Source organism: Tursiops truncatus, chromosome 6 (assembly GCF_011762595.2).
Source record: "Tursiops truncatus isolate mTurTru1 chromosome 6, mTurTru1.mat.Y, whole genome shotgun sequence".
Classification (NCBI taxonomy): domain Eukaryota; kingdom Metazoa; phylum Chordata; class Mammalia; order Artiodactyla; family Delphinidae; genus Tursiops; species Tursiops truncatus.
This window is the reverse complement of record NC_047039.1, coordinates 87,535,322-87,552,096: the sequence shown is the minus strand read 5'-3', so window position 1 is coordinate 87,552,096 and position 16,775 is coordinate 87,535,322. Positions and strand designations below refer to the sequence as shown.

Genomic DNA, 16,775 nt, shown 5'->3' with positions numbered 1-16,775 from the left:
ACAAATGTTGGTACAAACAAAGCTATGGACAAATTTGGGGCTTATGTTGACCAGCTGGTATGTCAAATGAAACCAGTAGGCTCCTTTCTCTGACATATTTTTGGTTATAACACACAATTGCCTATGTATGTGATTTAATTGTGCATAATGTCATATTTATAATTAGCTACTTGAGTTCATTCCACTCATGTCCCCTCTGAGTTATATTCCTATTGCCCAAGTGTCTAAGCTTACAATGAAAGCAGGTATTCCCACCAAAAACAACTGCAGCTACGCCTACTTTTGGTGGACATGTTTTTTTGTGTCATTTTAACCAAATTCTAATAAGACAATATTACACAACAACTGCCTGGTATAATAGTTTAATAAGTATTGTAAATAATATATATCAGAAAATGAGCCAGTGGGTATTTGTAACAGTTGCTTTTTTAGTTGATTTTTCAGGAATTTGTATTGATACTTGGAAACAAGTATGCGGTCAAGGCACATAATTTTGTTATCTTTCACAAGAGAAAGAAACAAGTAGCAAAGGAAGCCCAGGGAAAGCTTAAACAGCAGTTGAGATAAGAATGTGTGTGCTGGGGGGAAGTGATTTTTGTTGCAGGGCAGAAACTAGAACTGTGCTGGGAGAAGAATCATGAGTACTTCAAGCTCCCTTATATTCATGTCAGGGCTCATTTTCAGCAGCAATAACTTCCAAGTCACCTATAAGAGAGCATTTGATCGACATTTAGTAAAGTCAAAGTTCAGGATAAAGTAAGGGATAATTTTGGCCCTGCCCCGGTAGAGAGACTCAGGATAAAGGCTGTATCGCTAATCGTGAGTGATGGGGCCATTATGGCTCCTCTTTAGTCTTTACAGAAAGTCAGTCTCTATGTAAATCCCCTTCCTGTCCTCTTTCTTTAGAAAGGAGTACAAACCTAAACAACAAAAGGAGAAAAATCTTTGGTTAGATGCGCGTATTAGACCAATTCCCGTCAGTTAAAGCTGTCTATTTTGTACATTTCTCATTAAGTTTAAATGAGGTTGTCATCCTATGTACTGTGAGGTTCCTTACCCTACCTGCCTGACTTGGGCACTGACCTCAGGAGACAGCAGCAGCTGGGAGGATGCTTCACCACTGGCACCCTGGGCCCCTCTTTAAGGTTCTCTGTCTGCAAAATGCTGGGAGGTTGCGTATTTCGTTAAAAAGGGGGAGGCCAGTTCTGTTGCTAGCTGCTGGTTGACCTTTTACTCCTTCCCCCTTCAGCCTGAAGGGGTTTGTCAAAGGACAAATCAAAGAGAAGCCACAGGCCCCAATGCTGAGACAGCGATAGCGCGGGGCGGCAAGAACGCAGCAGCTGGCGCTTCGGGGGTGTCCTCACGGCTACCTGGCACCTAGGCTGCAAAAGCCCCCCCCGTCCATGGCTGTTCGCGAGCCGGCCGGAGGCAACCCTGGCAGTGGGTCTTCCCCTAACGGCACCCTTCCTCCCCAAGCTTGTCCCGGGATCCTTGCCCTGCGGGTTCTAGGACTTGCACTATAACTCAGGCGGCAGCAGCGAGCTCTCAGACCTGGGCTCTTCGGCCTGTAGGCGCATGCGCGGCCAGCGCGCTCCCAGCAGTCCCCTCCCCTCCCCTCCCCCAGGAGACATTTTGGGCACGTCCTGGCAGCAGGTACCCGAAGAGCCAGTGTACGAGCGGCCAGAGCCTAGTCAGGCTCCTTCGGATGGCAAGCATGGCCCGGCTTCGAGCGCTCCGAAGGGCAGCGGCCGGTATTCTTCCTTAAATTCCTTCTGTGGCTTCTCTACTGGTAGGGAGCAGCTCCTGCGCAAGGGTGGATGCAGGCTCGGGGCGGCTCAGCTCCTCCTACTGCGGCGGGGCGGGGGGGAGGGGGGAGAGGGGGCGGACAGCCCAGTCAGCGAGGCGCCCGCCACCAGCCCATGCCATGCGCGTTCGGTGTCAGCCCTGACCCTCCGGTGCACTTTTGTTCCCTCAAGAGATCTTACCCCCAGTGTCAGCTGTGACATTAGTTAATTTCACCTCATCTCCATGCACACCTGCGTACACTTCGTAAAAGTTCGTGTGTAGAATGCGAGTTTGTGTGACCATTGGGAAGGCAGTATGGATGCGTGCCTGTCATGCTTTGCGTTTAACTCGTGGACGTGTTTGCCGGGGTTAATTTTTACTCGGGTGATTTACATGTAGCTAAAGACCAGTGAGCCTTCACTCTTCTTTATTAAGTGCATTCTCTCTCCCTGTCGCCACCTTCAGCATGGTCTTGTTAGAGTATTTCTTAGTTGCTCAGAGGAATGGGGGCACTGAACTAGATAATGGAAATTCAAATTTAAACAAATCAGCAGACTTCTGATCTTGGCTTCTTATTCTTGATATAGGTCCCAGAGTAACCGCTTTCAACATTTTCAGCTGTTTCTTCTAATGCTTGTTTCCCTTTTTCTGAATTATATACACTTTCTGCTGCTTCTTGATATTTTCAGTTACAGATAGTATCTATTGCTCGGAAATTGAGGATATAGGTCTGTTAACATACCATTCACCCAAAATACACTTCCTTTCCCTCATCTGATAAATCACATTAAAATAGTTAAAATTTACACTATATTGATCTTTATGCCTTTATCACTAATTACGTTACCTTCTTACACACATAACTACACACACAACACATAACTAAACCCAATTACACAGTAGTTACATTCATGCACACACTGAAGTGATATTGCTTATACTATTAAGGCTAGGGAATTATTAGAGGGCTCTCATCTGTGGTTGTATTGGTTGTGCCTTTGCAAAGACTTTTGAATCATCTGTTCAGAGGAAGGGAGGCTTTTTAAAGTTAGTAATTCCAGAGGTAGTGAGTCAGTTTTTCAAGTTGATGGGCGTCCATATCTAACCAAGCAAGACAAAAAACATCATCTGTGCCTGGACTGGATCTTTATGTTTAAGTTTATTTTCTTAGACTTTTTCTCCCTAGAATTCACAATTCATACCCTCATTCAACCCGTATTAATTAAACTCCTTTATACTTCAGGCGATTTTACAAAAACTGGGGTGCAGAGGTGAACAAAAGACAAAGTATGTGTCCTCTTGGAACTTCCAGGTTAGGGGAAACAGGTAAACAAATGAAGGAAAAATATGTTAGGGATTAATAAATATAATGAGGAAAAACAAGTAGGATATGGAGAATAGAAAGTGCTGGAGGGAGGTAGCAGAGACTGCTAGCTATTTCCCAATAGCCATTCTTCTCCCACCCCACCTTTTTTGAAAATTAGCAGTAGAACCCTTGCAGCTTAGTGCAGCCATGTGACTAAGTCCTGGCCAGTGGGATGTGTTAATGCATTTATGACCTACTCTAAGTGGTCTTAAAGCAGTTTAGGTTGTTGCCCTCTTTGTTTCTTTCTTATTTCTGCCTGCTGGAATGTGGATGTAATGGCTTGAGTTCTTGGACTATGAGGTAGAAACCACATGCTGAAGATGGCAGAGCAAGAGGGAAGCAGCCAGGGTTCTGACACCATGGAGCACCATACTAGGAGCCCTGTATGAACTCCTTTTTTACTTGAGAAATCATTTTCTAGTGGCTTAAACCTATGATCTTAATGAAAAGGAGAATAACTATTTTGTTTCTCTTTTTCATTTGTTTCTATTATTTTCATTATACCTATCACTTATTCATCACCAAATTCTTTGCCAAAAGAATAAATTTCCTCTCAGTATGATTAAACCCATTAATCAGCTTGTCAGTTTCATCTTCTGGCATTGTCTTTTGGGTGTCTTTTGTTTTCTTGCTCCAGTGTGGACTAATTGTTCTCTAAGATAGCATGGTAGTAATTCTGTGATCTCCTCTCACTGATATCCTGGGGGTCTCATTTACCTTGTGTTGGACCTCCTGTTGCCAGGATTTTATAGCTTTTTGTTTTTTTTTTTTTTTTTTTTTTAATCCTACATTTTGGAGAGGGTGCATGGGAGTTAAACTTTTGAGACTTGCATCTCTAAAAATGTTTTCTTTTGTCAACCCTCTTGATTCATATGTTGGTTGGGTATATAACCCAGATTCTACATTGGAAATAATTTTTCCTTATATTTTCAAAGGCAATTCTCCAGTGTATTATAGCTTCTAGTAAGAAATTCATAGCGTTCTGATTCCTGATTCTTTGTATGTGACTTGTTTTTCTTTCTCTTTTTGGAATCTTTTATGTTTTTTTCGTTTTCCCTGGGGCTCTGAAATTTCACAATTACATGCTTTGGAGTAGGCATTTTTTTCATCCATTGTTCCTCACTCAGTGACCCCTCTTAATCTGGACACTCTTCAATCCTGAAAAATGTTTGTGTTTCTTGGAGTTTTTTCCTTCTCTTGTCAATCTCTGGAACATCTGTTGTTCAAACATTCTGCCTCCACTTGATCTTCTCACCTTCTTTTTCTACTATTTTACATCTCTACTTTTTTGGTATAGGTTTTTTGGGGGTTAAGTGCCACAGTTTTATCTTCTAACTTATCTACTGAATTTTAAACTCCTACTTTCACAGTATTTATTTACAAGAGCTCTTTTTTTATCCCTTCCCCAGAATATTTTTATTTTTAAAAATAATATTCTCTTCTTTTTCATGGGTTAAGTATTTGTATATCTGTGGACATTAATTACAGGTATTTATTTTAGTCATTGCTTTAGGTCTTTTCCTGCATTATTTCTTTTTCTTTAAAGTTTTATTATATTTTCTCTCGTTTGATTCCTTTTCTCTCTTGTTACTAGGGTTTTTCCTATAATATTTTTATGTTTGTGATCCTTGACTATCAGTTCATATTTTGGAGAGAGACAAAAAAAAAATTGAGAGCTCTTTGAGTACCTGGAGGGGCGGCTGTCAAACAGTGGGCTTCACTGTAGGGTTTTCTGACTGGGCTGTTTCATCACTGGGGAAATTGCCCCATTTGCTACCATGTGTAAGTCATTTCTCTTAGTTACCCCTCTGAGGAAGCTTCCAGGATTCCCTCTGTGAGTTATAAGCCTTACTGCCAGTTTCCTATGACTGAGGAGGGTAGAATACTGAATATCTCAGTGTTTGGTTGGTAGTCATTCACATAATTTGTTTAAGACTAGTTTTGACACTTTCCTCTGTATCTGGTATTCCTGAATGTGGTTCAGCCTTTCAAGAATGTATTAAATAGGAAAGGCTAAAGTGCTGTAACAAATCGACACCAAAATGTATGTCTCAAACACAGTAGGATTTTATTTCTTGTTCTTTAAGATCTAAAATGGGTTTTCCTAATTGGCAAGCAGCTCTTCTGTATGTGGTGAATTAAGGACCCAGGCTTCTCGACCCTGTGGCTCTGCCATCCTTAGAGCGCCATCATCAACTGCATCTAGTCAGCAGAAAGGGAGAGAGAATTTACAAGGGGAAAGTACTTATCAGATAGTGAAGAGTAAAATGCATGACTGTAACTTAGAGAGGGAAGACGTTGCTAAGTGCTGAGACAATTTCCTACTCACTTTCTCACAGGTTTTAATTATCCGCCAAACGCTGTGAGTTAAGCTTTATCTCCAAGTGAGAAAGGTGAACTTCTGAGAGAGAAGTAATTTTCTCAGGTTCACTGCTGCTCAGTGGCACATCCAGGGTTTAAAGCCAGATTTTAAAACCAGTTCAGTTTACCATTTATTTTAAATCAGTTGAGAAATCAATTCACTTTTTAATCTCTTTTAGCTTTACTTGACCATCATGGATTGCTTTTACAGCGTCTTTATAATTTTTTATGCTTTATTTATTCTCAACATTGTATTGAGGGCCAGAGCATTAATGCAAGGGGCTGATAGGCTGTGTCCAAACCCATGGGGCCTGCTGTCTCTTTTGCCCCTTGTTAGGTCCTTCAGGATATTGCCTAGGATTTTCCCATACACACTTTATGATTGAACCTCACATGTCCCTCTATCTCTTATGAAGGTTGACAGACACATGGTTTATAGCAAATCAACACTACACAGATTAAAATTCCTTCAGAAAATCATTCTGTGTTGTCTTTGCAAGATAGCTTAACGACATTAGTTGAAGTAGTCTTCATATTCAAGATGATTTTCTTTTTATATAGACACTGGATATTAAAAAATACAGTTCCCAATTTTCCCACTCTCTTGGAGTCATTGGAAGTTTGCACTCAGCACAAAATAAACATTGAAAATAGTTAGAGAAAAGTCATAATTTTACAGGCTGCCTTAGTATAAATTCTGTTTCAAAGTATATTTCATTGAATAAGGGTCCTGAGCCTCTGAGTGTTCTGGAATGAGACCTCTTGGTAGATTCATGTGACTAGAGTCTCGTTTGTGATTACCTCTTCAATGAGAGCTAGGCCCTCATTTGGTTGGTTAATTCTTTCCTCTTTCCTGTCTTGGTGACCTTCTCCTTCTTAAGAGGTTCTAATAAACATTGATTATTCTCAAATCATATATCCTATTCCTGTCTCTTTCAGAGAACATCAGTGATACCTATTTTGCAGACAAGAGAGTATCAGATTCTAATATGCCTGATATCATGTAGGAGCTGTCATGTATATTAATGTCTTTTACTTAATATTTTCTTTCTTATTCTCCTTCATTTCACTTTGTGAGGTTCATATTTCCATTTTACAGATTAAAACAAAAACAGCAACCTAGAAGCTCGGAGAGACTAAGAGACAAAGGTAACAAAGTAAGTTGTTCAGATATGGTTCATTCATTTTAATACTCCCCAATAATCCAGTGTTTGAGTATACTGTTGGCCTGTATCTGCGGGTTCTGCTTTAGCGGGTTCTGCACCTGCGGATCAAAAACATTAAAAAAAAAAAAAGCCAGACAGTTCAAAGAGGAGAAAACTTGTATTTGCTGCCCACAGGCTACTATTTACATGGCACTTACATTCTATGTACAGCTATTTCCATAGCATTTGCATTGTAGTAGGTATTATGAGTATTCTAGAGATGATGAAATATAAGGAGGATGTGCATAGACTGTATGCAAATACTACACTGTTCTCTATAAGGGACTTGATCATGGCAGATTTTGGTATCTGCTGGGGTCTTGGAACCAATCCCCTGAAATACCAAGGGACATTTGTACTATAACTTTGTTATTTCTTCCCTATTGATTTTTAAGTGTTTCCATATGTTTATTTTATAAATAATGTTTCAGTGAGTAACTGGTACATGGGAGTGGCTGGCAGGTAAACATGGTCACCTAACAGTTTATTGTTTAAGACTTTTAAATACAAAGCCATCACTGGCACTTAGTGATCTTACATTAGGCAAGACCGACCTCCAGTTAATACTTGAAAATGTAGATCCTATATGTGGAGCATGGCAATTATTGTTTCTGCTTATCTCCTACAGCGTATCAGTATAGGTCACTAGGAATTCTATATGGGTATAATGGGTGTATAAGACCGTTCTTAAAACAAGAATCTGTTAGAATTTTTGTTTCTGTTAGATTAATATGCTATACATTGTTGTTTTCCAGTTTACTTATGGCCAGAAGAATTTAACGTATTTGAGTAATTTCACACTAATATTTCTGCATTTATTAAGTTTTCAAACCAAAGCAGTCCTTTGTGTGTGTGAGAATTTACAAGCTGCTGCTCTTATAATGTCAAAAACTGAACCAAAGTGAACCCTGTTAGGCTACTCTCAGACCTTTTTTAAATTAAATTAAATTGAATTAAATTAAATTAAATTCCATTTATTTATTTATTTCTGGGCCGGGCCTTCCCCGACCAGGGTTTGAACCGAGGCCCCCTGCAGCAGAAGTGCAGAGTCCTAACCACTGGACTGCCAGGAGATTCCTTCTCAGATCTCTTTCAATAGTTTCATTTTGGTACCAGACTTTTTCATGAACTCAGAGAAATCAGTTTTTCATTTGCATTGTCATTTTTTTACCTCAATGATGTTTTAACTCTGAATAAAATAATTTTATTTTATCTATTGAACAGGTATTTTCCCCTGGGCAATTCTTCAGATATTGCGTGTGTGCATGTGTGTGTCCGCCTTGATTGAGTCCTCAGTTGCATCAGTGAACTCTCAGATTCTCACTGACTTTCTCTTTGCAAGAAGAACACGTTAGTGGATGTGATCATGTCCATCTGTGTCATCTCTGCGATGTCCTCTGTCCCGTCCAGCTTTGTCATGTTCCTGATCCAGGGGTGTGTCAGCAAATAGAAGCACCTGCAGTTCATCAGTGGAGTGAAGCCTATCATTCTACTGACTCTCCAATTCTGTCTAGGACATGGTAAGAATGCTGGTCTGCCGCTGCTATATAAACCTCCAATAGGGCTCTGGATTGGACGGATGAAAGGGCCCCTGGCCATCACCAGGAAATGTTCTAGCTAGTCCAAAGATGAATGAAAGAGGAAAAGGCAGACCCAGTTGTACACTTTGATGTGACCAAACATGGCCTTAAGCACACGGCTGATCTCACGCCAGAGGAAATCCGTCCACACAGACTGCACTTCATACCACCACCACCTCATTCCCTAAGTGACAACTTTTCAAAAAACTGAGGTGGAAGACTCTTAGTCAAAACTTAAAGCCAATGCTTCTAACATGTCTGATAGATTTTAGCCTTCAGAGTCAGGGTGTTCTTTGCCTTACTAGGAACTCATCTGTCCTTCAGATTCCTGAGGACCAGGTAAGTGAGAGGTGACCGTGCTTCCTGTTTTTCAGTTTTCCCATAGATAGCTAATTTGTAATTTATTGTTTTTGCAGTATGTTAGAAACATAAAATAACATAGCTGTAAGTACAAGCTACTAGGAGAGCTTAGAAGTGCGAAATCTAGTTTAAGAAGGCTGAGGCACTCAACTAAAATAAAAACTAAAGTTGTTAGTAAGAAAATCCTAGTATGTCTGGGATGGTACTGAAGAAATCCTTGTAAGGTTACTAGCAGGCTATTTACTTGAGGTGACAGTATTTACAGTAAAGACAGTACATTATTACTGCCTCATTACCTTATGGCAACACAACAATAGCTCCAGAGATGAGGATAAAAATATAAAACACAGTAGAAAGAATCAGATTGTATATATAGGCTTTTATTAGGGCAGACATTTCCATAATTATAAATCTCATTAAAACAAATAGATGACCTAACACAACACTGAAAATCAACTATACTTCAATTTAAAAAAAACCAATTAGATGACCAAGTATCTTTATTAAACAGTGATCCAAAATGAAGTAAAAATTAGTAAAATTAACTGTAAATGAAGACACTGCAATCACGTAAACCAAGGAGTTATCAATGTGCTTTAATACCAGGACCTAATGACATTATTTTCCAAGTAATTGATTAATTATTATTGTAAAAACCATTATTAACATAAATGACACAGATGATACTGTACTTTTCTGTAGTAAAGAAACGTTTAATGGATTTTTTTATGGATCCCAATTGGTATTATATAGAAAACCTTACTGAACAAAAACTTTTATAATCTCAGAAAAAGACATGATGAAAAGGTTGATAGTTTATGCATATAATTTAACTATACTATCACAGGTATGGAAATGTAACAATCATTTCTATGTCAGAAAATGGTATAAAAGCAGAGGGTTGTCAAAATAGAGAACGAGATATTCTGAAACAAATGAAAAATCAAGATACTGTAGTAATGGCAACTTTTTTAATGTGTGACAGATACTGAAATACCAAGGGGAAAATGAACAGACTGTTTCCTGAAGTGGTGGTGACAGTGGATACAGAGTAGCTTTTAAAAAATGCAAGGGATATAGCAAATTAGCTTACCACCTCCTTCAAATCAAAGTGAGAATCTCTTGGAAGAATTTAAGCACCATTAACAGACACATCTTATGGCAGTTCATGCAATGCTTTGTATTTCCGTGGAAAACTATTTCAATGGTGAATATGACGTAGGAATCAGAAGCATATTTTGCTGAGACACTAGGTAATTGACACTTTCCCGAACTGAAAAAAAAAATTCATAAGAAGGTATATAAAGTTGTTGACTAAATGAAATTTGTTCTAAGAATAACTCGTACCTAGTGAAATAGCTTACCAGCTGCCACAACTCTGGGATCCTCGTGAGACTGGTGTCTCCCAGCTGCTCGGCTATCCGCACTCTCGTTCCACCAAAGAACATGAACTGCAGAAATAAATAAACCAGAAATAGATTGTAAAGACTGTGGCACTGCTCAAATAAGAAAGATAGAAACATTAATCAGAAACTAAAAGTCCTATTCTTTAAATCAAAATAGTGATTATCAAAAAGGTAGCACTAAGTATGTTAGTGATAAGATTTCAGAGGAGTCAAAGATTTGGGAGAGAAATTTATAAATTAATTAGTCAAACTGGTTTTATAGAAGGAGAAACAGAAGGATTTTACTTTATTTTGAAAAAGCAAGATTATAAAAAAGTTACGCTCACTACTGAATATTAGGCTGATGCAAAGAAGAACACTGAAAGTAGCTGAAACTTAACCACCCAGAGAAAACCTTTATTAATATTTATTGTATTTCTTTTAAAAGATGAGAAATATAAAATTAGGGTCTTACTGTATATTATACTTTGTAAATGATTTAAAAAAGTCAACAATGAGAAGTTTCTATGACAATGCTGTTAATCTTTAACATGTGAATTCTGCCCCATAGATGTAACAACTTTTTATACCAGCCCCTTATTGTTGATTATTTATATCATTCAAAATAGTGTGGTATTCTACAAAATACTGAAATAAATGTTCTTTTACTTAAATTATTTAAAAATTTAAAAATAATGACAATGTAATACATGTTGGCTGTATAGATTTTGGAAAATGCAAATAAATAAAAAGAGAAAGCAGGAATAGTTTCTAATCCTACCACCCAGAATTCACCACTTTGCTATTTTGGTTTATCTTTTCCATATTTATGTATATATGTATGTATTTTTACATTTTTATGTATGTAAAGACACACAGCATATATGTTTATGCTTATATGAGACGCATGATGTATATGATGTATATGTGTGTCTGTTTGTGTATTACAAATACATACATAGTGTCATACTACATTGTTTCTAAAGTTTCCCTATAGTAAACAATGCTGACAAAAACTTCCTTAGAGCAGCACCTATCATGTATATTTATAAAAATAACAATGTCAGAGTCAAATCACTACTTACATTTATTGGGTGCGTCCTATGTGCTAGGCCTGGCTTTAAGCGTTTTGCATGTATTAACTCATTTAGTCTTCACAAGAATCCTAGGTGGTAGGTTATGATTATCATTATTTTATCAATGAGCAAAGTAAGGCACAGAAAGGTTAAGTAACTCACTCCAAGTCACAAAGTTAGTAAGCGGTGGAGTTGGGATTCAAACCCAACCAGTCTGGATCTCATTATTTCCTCAATGTAAACTCCTAAAATTAAAATTGAGAGAACCAAAGGGAATATCTTATATAGGTACAGTGTACATACTATATGTTGTCCAGAAATGATGCACTGATTTATACTTAGCATATTACTCTTCCCTTTTCTCCACTGAGAATGAATTTAAGATTAAAAAGTGTGCCTACTCATTTTCAGTTTTTTCTTATAAAAGTTATATTTATGTTCATTATAAAAATTAAAATACCACTTAAAAATTATTTTCATCATTCAAGTGACCACTATATATTCTTTCAAATTTCCTTCCTGTGTAACTGAACACACCTATACAGCTATGCATATTTCCTAGAATACTGGCAAAAATAATTTTAAAATTAAGGCTTTTCATTTATATTGCTGAATTTCGTGGTGGGGAATTATTAAGCCAGTATATGCTACACAGTAGGGGTACTTATTTTTTCCCAGCTTCCCTGGTACTATATCTATATAAGTATGTCTTTATTTGGTGAAAATGGCATCTCCTCATAGTCTTAATCTACATCTTCCTAAATCTATATTTAGTAGTCATCTTGAATATATATGTATACACATATATACATTCACCTACATATATATGAATGGCACAGGAATAGAAAGACCAAAATGTTAACAGTATTATCTCTAAGTAGTGGAAAATGGTTTTTTTCCACCTTTGGTCATGGCCATGATATTTAGTCTCTGTAAACATATGTATTACTTTTTCATTCAGAGACAAACACTCTATCCCAAGTAACGTTATTTTTAAAAATCAATAAAAATATATTTAGAGGAAAAAAAAGATGAAGAACAGATTTTTCTTAGCCTCCTTGCAGTTTTTTAATTTTATCATTTTGATGTATCATGGAAAACAGCAGTGCAACATTTGGAAAAGCCTTCATAAGTGGTTAACATCCTAAATAAATATTACGTAAAACAGGTATTTTCAACCCTTAAAATGACAAAAAACCCTAAATATTTGGCAATAAAAATGAAATACATGGCATAATCAAAAACAGTGACAAAATACTGGAGGAACTTAGTAGGTCACCAGTACACTTTAAATTTCATAGAAGAAATGGACCACTGTACCTCTGTTGAGTGCTCCATATTCTGTATGGAAAACTCCAATTAGTTTTGAGTAGCCTAGCTCGACATGGGCATTAATTGCTCTTTTAAATGCGTCACCCCACAGAGCTGGCCCACCAGGTTTCATCTGAAAAGTTACCAGCTCGTAGACTCCTGGAATAGGGAGAAAATAAATTATAAAAGATATTCAAGAAATTTCTCATCAGGTTAGCATGGTTCCAGTGGAAGGCTAGTCTACATATACAGATTTGGAGGGTCAAACATAAAAATGTTTATGTACACATATTTATGATTTCTTTGCATTTCTTGCATTTTTCCTAGCTTTTATATTTAGAAAGTCTCCATGTTTAAGGGTGAGTTATTAAGCTTATCATAGAGAACAAAGAAAAAGGAAGCTATATTAAGATATTATCAGAATGATTTTTAATCTATAAAATTAGTCATTTAAACAAATAACTGAGAATTTATGATAGGATTAGGATTTTTGAGCTGTCTGAGTCTAATTCTAGGTAGAAATGAATAAGAAAAGTATTTTCTGATCTCATATATTTCCTTCTTTCCAATTCTGAGAGGAAACACTTCTTTGTTTGTATAATTTCCCCCTACAGGTTTCCATTTCTAACAGGAACAGCCGGCAAACAAAGGACCCAAAGTGATATGTGAGATTTTGACGGGAAAAAAGATGAAGAAGGTGGTTTTATTGTTCCTAAATAGCCAGGTAAACACTTGAAAATCAGTCTACCTTCTGGTCAGAAGTATGGAGCAGGTAGAAAAAAAGAAACTAGGGAACAAGTAGATTTGAGAAGTAAAAGGAAAAAAAGTACAAAGCAACTAAAGAATTATAAACAACACAGAGGCAGATAACCAAGATGTGACACTGTTCTAGGAGCCACTAAGTTCATGTAGCCAGCGCTGAAGGCTGAGGGGAGGTCCAGGTGGATAGGATCCAAATAAGACATTTCAAATCTCTTGTCATCTAAGATACACTATGAAGTTGGGATTATGGGGGAAAGAAAACTTAAATCAGTTTATGCTTTTAAAAAGTCTGCCTTTTGTTTAAAATTAGGTTGAGGTAAATATTTCCCTTAAGTCAGTAAGAAAGTGAAATCAGCAAGAAGATAAATCTTTAATAATTATTTTCAAACTGAGGAATAAGAGGAAAACAAGTTAAACTACAGTAATTCAGCTTAACAGTTTAAATTAATCCATCCCCCCCAGTTTTACAAGCAAAGATACACTTACTGTTTTTAGATTAACTGTAATTTGTGTAAAAAAAATACTAAGTTATGAGAAAATATCATACATTTCCCTTTACCTACCTATACATGTGTTCTGTGTTCTAGATCCCCAACTTCTCAACCTTTCTTCCCATGTAAACTTTTCATATTCATACCTAAACTTTAACAGTTTTTCCAAATTGGAAAAAAATTCATTATTTAATGCTCATTGTTTTAATTGTAAGCAAAGAGCTCAAATTCATTTTTATCTCTATAATCACAATATATTCCGATATAAAAACAAAGGATTACTTTCTCCTACGGAACTTTAGTTTTTATAGCTTAAAATCTTCAGTATGTTCTTCATTAAAATTCAGTGTAATTTAGAGAGACGAACTTACCTTCTTTGGGTGGTTTTTCTAATTTGCACCATGGCACCAGATAAGTAATTTCACTCTCTTGTTTATCAGTAATACCCATAATTGGAATGAGTAATTGTTCTCGCCATTCCTTATCATTGGCCAAGGTTTTCCGAACTTCAGTTTGATGAGCAAAATTGTCTATGGGAATAACAGGAGTAAGAAAAATAAAACTTTTTGATTTAAAATCACCTGTACACCTTTAACATATATAATATTGTATATCAACTATACATCAATAAAAAAATAAAGTCACCTGTACTATTTCTGGGTTTCATTCAATTTAGCAAATGTTTATTGAGGCCACATAAGGACAATATGTTATATCACTAGAGATACCAACATAAGTAGTTGCTCATGGTCTAAAAGGGGAGTGGCAATGTAAACAACCAATGATGTCATATAGTAATGGGCTGCATAGGTGCTACCATTTAGTAGGTAGTTGTGAGACTTAGGTAAGTTATTGAATCATTCTGTGCCTGTCTCTTATTCTGTGAAATAGGGATAATGATATAGTATCTACCTCCAGGGCTGTTGTGAGGATTAAAAGAATTGGTACATGAAAGGAGCTTAGAACAATGTTTGGCACCAAGTGAGTACTCCATATATATTATTTATTCATATTACTTGAGGCATTTAAGTTATAGTGTTAGTCTAGAGAAAGACTGTTTCTTCGGTAGTGCTGGTGGTGGGTAGTCAGGTCAAGGTACAACTGAATTAAATTTAACATAAATGAAATTAAGATTTGCTTTTTCAGCCTCTTTGAACAAACAGCTTCCAAAGAAACAGTGCTAATTCTTACTTATTGACACCATTTTTTTTACCCAGTACTGTTTCTCTTCTGTTTGTTACCCAAACAGGTATATACATTTAATAACATATAGGCCTAGTACTATATTTATTATTAGGGCCTAAGGTTAATGGTAAAAGAGTTTTCTATGGTTTATGCTAGAGATAAGGAATAACATCTATCTTAGAGCTTAAGTAAGTTATATCACGATCTTACTAGTAATTTTCTTAATGGGACATAATTCTCCTTGTTGCACATTAAAGCATAAATTGTGTTTTAATGGGGTTTGTCCTATTACAACAGGGAAATCCTCTAAACTATGGCCATGTTAAATATAGAATGAGCACTTTTCACAATAATGTGATGAATATTAACTTTGGACACTATTATGACTCTTAACTTTGATGACCAGACATAAATGAAATTATTAAAAGTTCTCTGGGAAAAAAAAAAAGTTCTCTGGATATCATCAAGTCCTATGTGGACTTCAGAAAGATTAGACACTGGAGTAACAATCTGGGGATTCCTGTAACCTGTTCTTCGTTGTCTACTAAACCAGCAGTAAGTCAACTTCAATATGGGGAGAATTCTAATTCCTTTGCCTTTACTTCCCTAGAGCAGCATAATGATAGTGAATTCCCTGAAACCTTGGGGTATACTAACAAAAGTGGTTCCCTAAATTTAACAAATTATTCAGTCTGAGTTGGGTGAGGCCTGGAAGTTAACTATTATCCCCATGAACCTCAACTAACCTAAATTAGAAATATTGAATTGTTTCTACTAAAATCCTGATATCCAGTTGCAGATTCAATAATAAGAAAAAATAACTCTCCCTTTTATGATCTCTACCCACTTGGGCTCTTGCAGTCAATGCTTAAAATTTTTCATAAATGATCTGTACAGTGGACCATTCTGTGTTCTTTCTGAGCATTAAAGGCTAGTTCACAATTTCATGATTTGAAATATGAGATGTCACACTTTCCCAAAGATGATACATAGGAAATTGGGCAAAAGTTGTTAGAGGCACCAGTGGGAGGAGTAATCACTGAATTCATTTTTTGTTGTTGTATTTGTTGTTCCTCTCTTTAAAAGTTGAATTCAACCTGTGTGTATTTATAGTAACATAGACCCAAGAGGTAAGTGTCATGTAACATTTAAAAGAGTGAAAATCTATACTGAATACTTAAGCTGGAAACATCATACCATACTTCCAAATATGAAACACTTTATTGATCCTGCCTCCAAGTTCTACACTCCAGAATCCAACCAGTTCAGAGTGAGCTGTCTGAAGATGTATGTTTTTCTTAACATTTTCCAGAAACTCATTCATCTTTGAAGGTTTAACGCAATAAGTACGAAACTCATAGAATGTTCCATCGTATTGTCTGGGGCCCTTAGCAAAAGATGAACACACCTGAAGAAACATAAGGCAAATTTAAGTATTTGGGGAACTTAAGGCTTATAATATCATGTTACAACCAAATCTGAATCTGCAAAGAAGGGACACTCATTAGACTCATACTCCATGTTTGTACCTCTGTTGTCATCTCTCCTTAGAATTTGCTGAGAGATGTTAATAAAGATGTTAATAAAGATAAGGCGTCTTAAGTGTGCTGAATATACAGCTACTGCTTCCTAGCAGGGGTGCCTTAGGCCACCTTTTCATGAAAAGTTAATCATAAGAAGGCACTAGGGTCTTAATGAGAGTCCTTTATCCAAGAACTACAACTAGGATTCTAATTAATTACAAATGGTTTACCTTATTTATCCAATATTCTATCTTTAGTCAATACTATATGTGTTACAGTTATATATTTAAATGAACTTTATAAAATATACAGGTGTTCTGGCAGTAATGATGGAAATACGTTTACTTGCAGAAAGATCTTCTTTAGGTTTTTTTACAAAATGTTA

General features: G+C 36.6%; 1 protein-coding gene and 1 long non-coding RNA gene across 5 annotated transcripts in view; one reads left to right on the top strand and one right to left on the bottom strand.

Moving 5' to 3' along the window:
• Nucleotides 1-1,610: 1,610 nt before the first annotated feature.
• The window catches only part of LOC109552383 (uncharacterized), a 26,574-nt gene continuing 11,409 nt past the window's right edge, over nucleotides 1,611-16,775 (top strand). Inside the window, exons 1-4 of one of the 4 annotated variants that reach the window (XR_002179186.3) lie at nucleotides 1,611-1,751; nucleotides 6,612-6,669; nucleotides 7,942-8,237; nucleotides 13,044-14,332. This is a non-coding gene — a long non-coding RNA (uncharacterized lncRNA). Of the gene's footprint in view, nucleotides 1,790-6,611; nucleotides 6,670-7,941; nucleotides 8,637-13,043; nucleotides 14,333-16,775 lie in introns of those variants that run through there. The other 3 variants (XR_012332615.1, XR_002179187.3, XR_012332614.1) reach the window with 3 other exon arrangements.
• LOC101323669 (protein NipSnap homolog 3A-like) overlaps nucleotides 9,017-16,775 on the bottom strand; it is a 10,169-nt gene continuing 2,410 nt past the window's right edge. The window contains exons 2-6 of the mRNA XM_004324970.4: nucleotides 16,065-16,275; nucleotides 14,054-14,212; nucleotides 12,439-12,588; nucleotides 10,022-10,108; nucleotides 9,017-9,930 (exon numbers count right to left, since the gene is read on the bottom strand). Of these exons, the coding sequence (XP_004325018.1) occupies nucleotides 9,854-9,930; nucleotides 10,022-10,108; nucleotides 12,439-12,588; nucleotides 14,054-14,212; nucleotides 16,065-16,275 (684 nt within the window). The 3' untranslated portion in view covers nucleotides 9,017-9,853. The remainder of the gene's footprint in view (nucleotides 9,931-10,021; nucleotides 10,109-12,438; nucleotides 12,589-14,053; nucleotides 14,213-16,064; nucleotides 16,276-16,775) is intronic.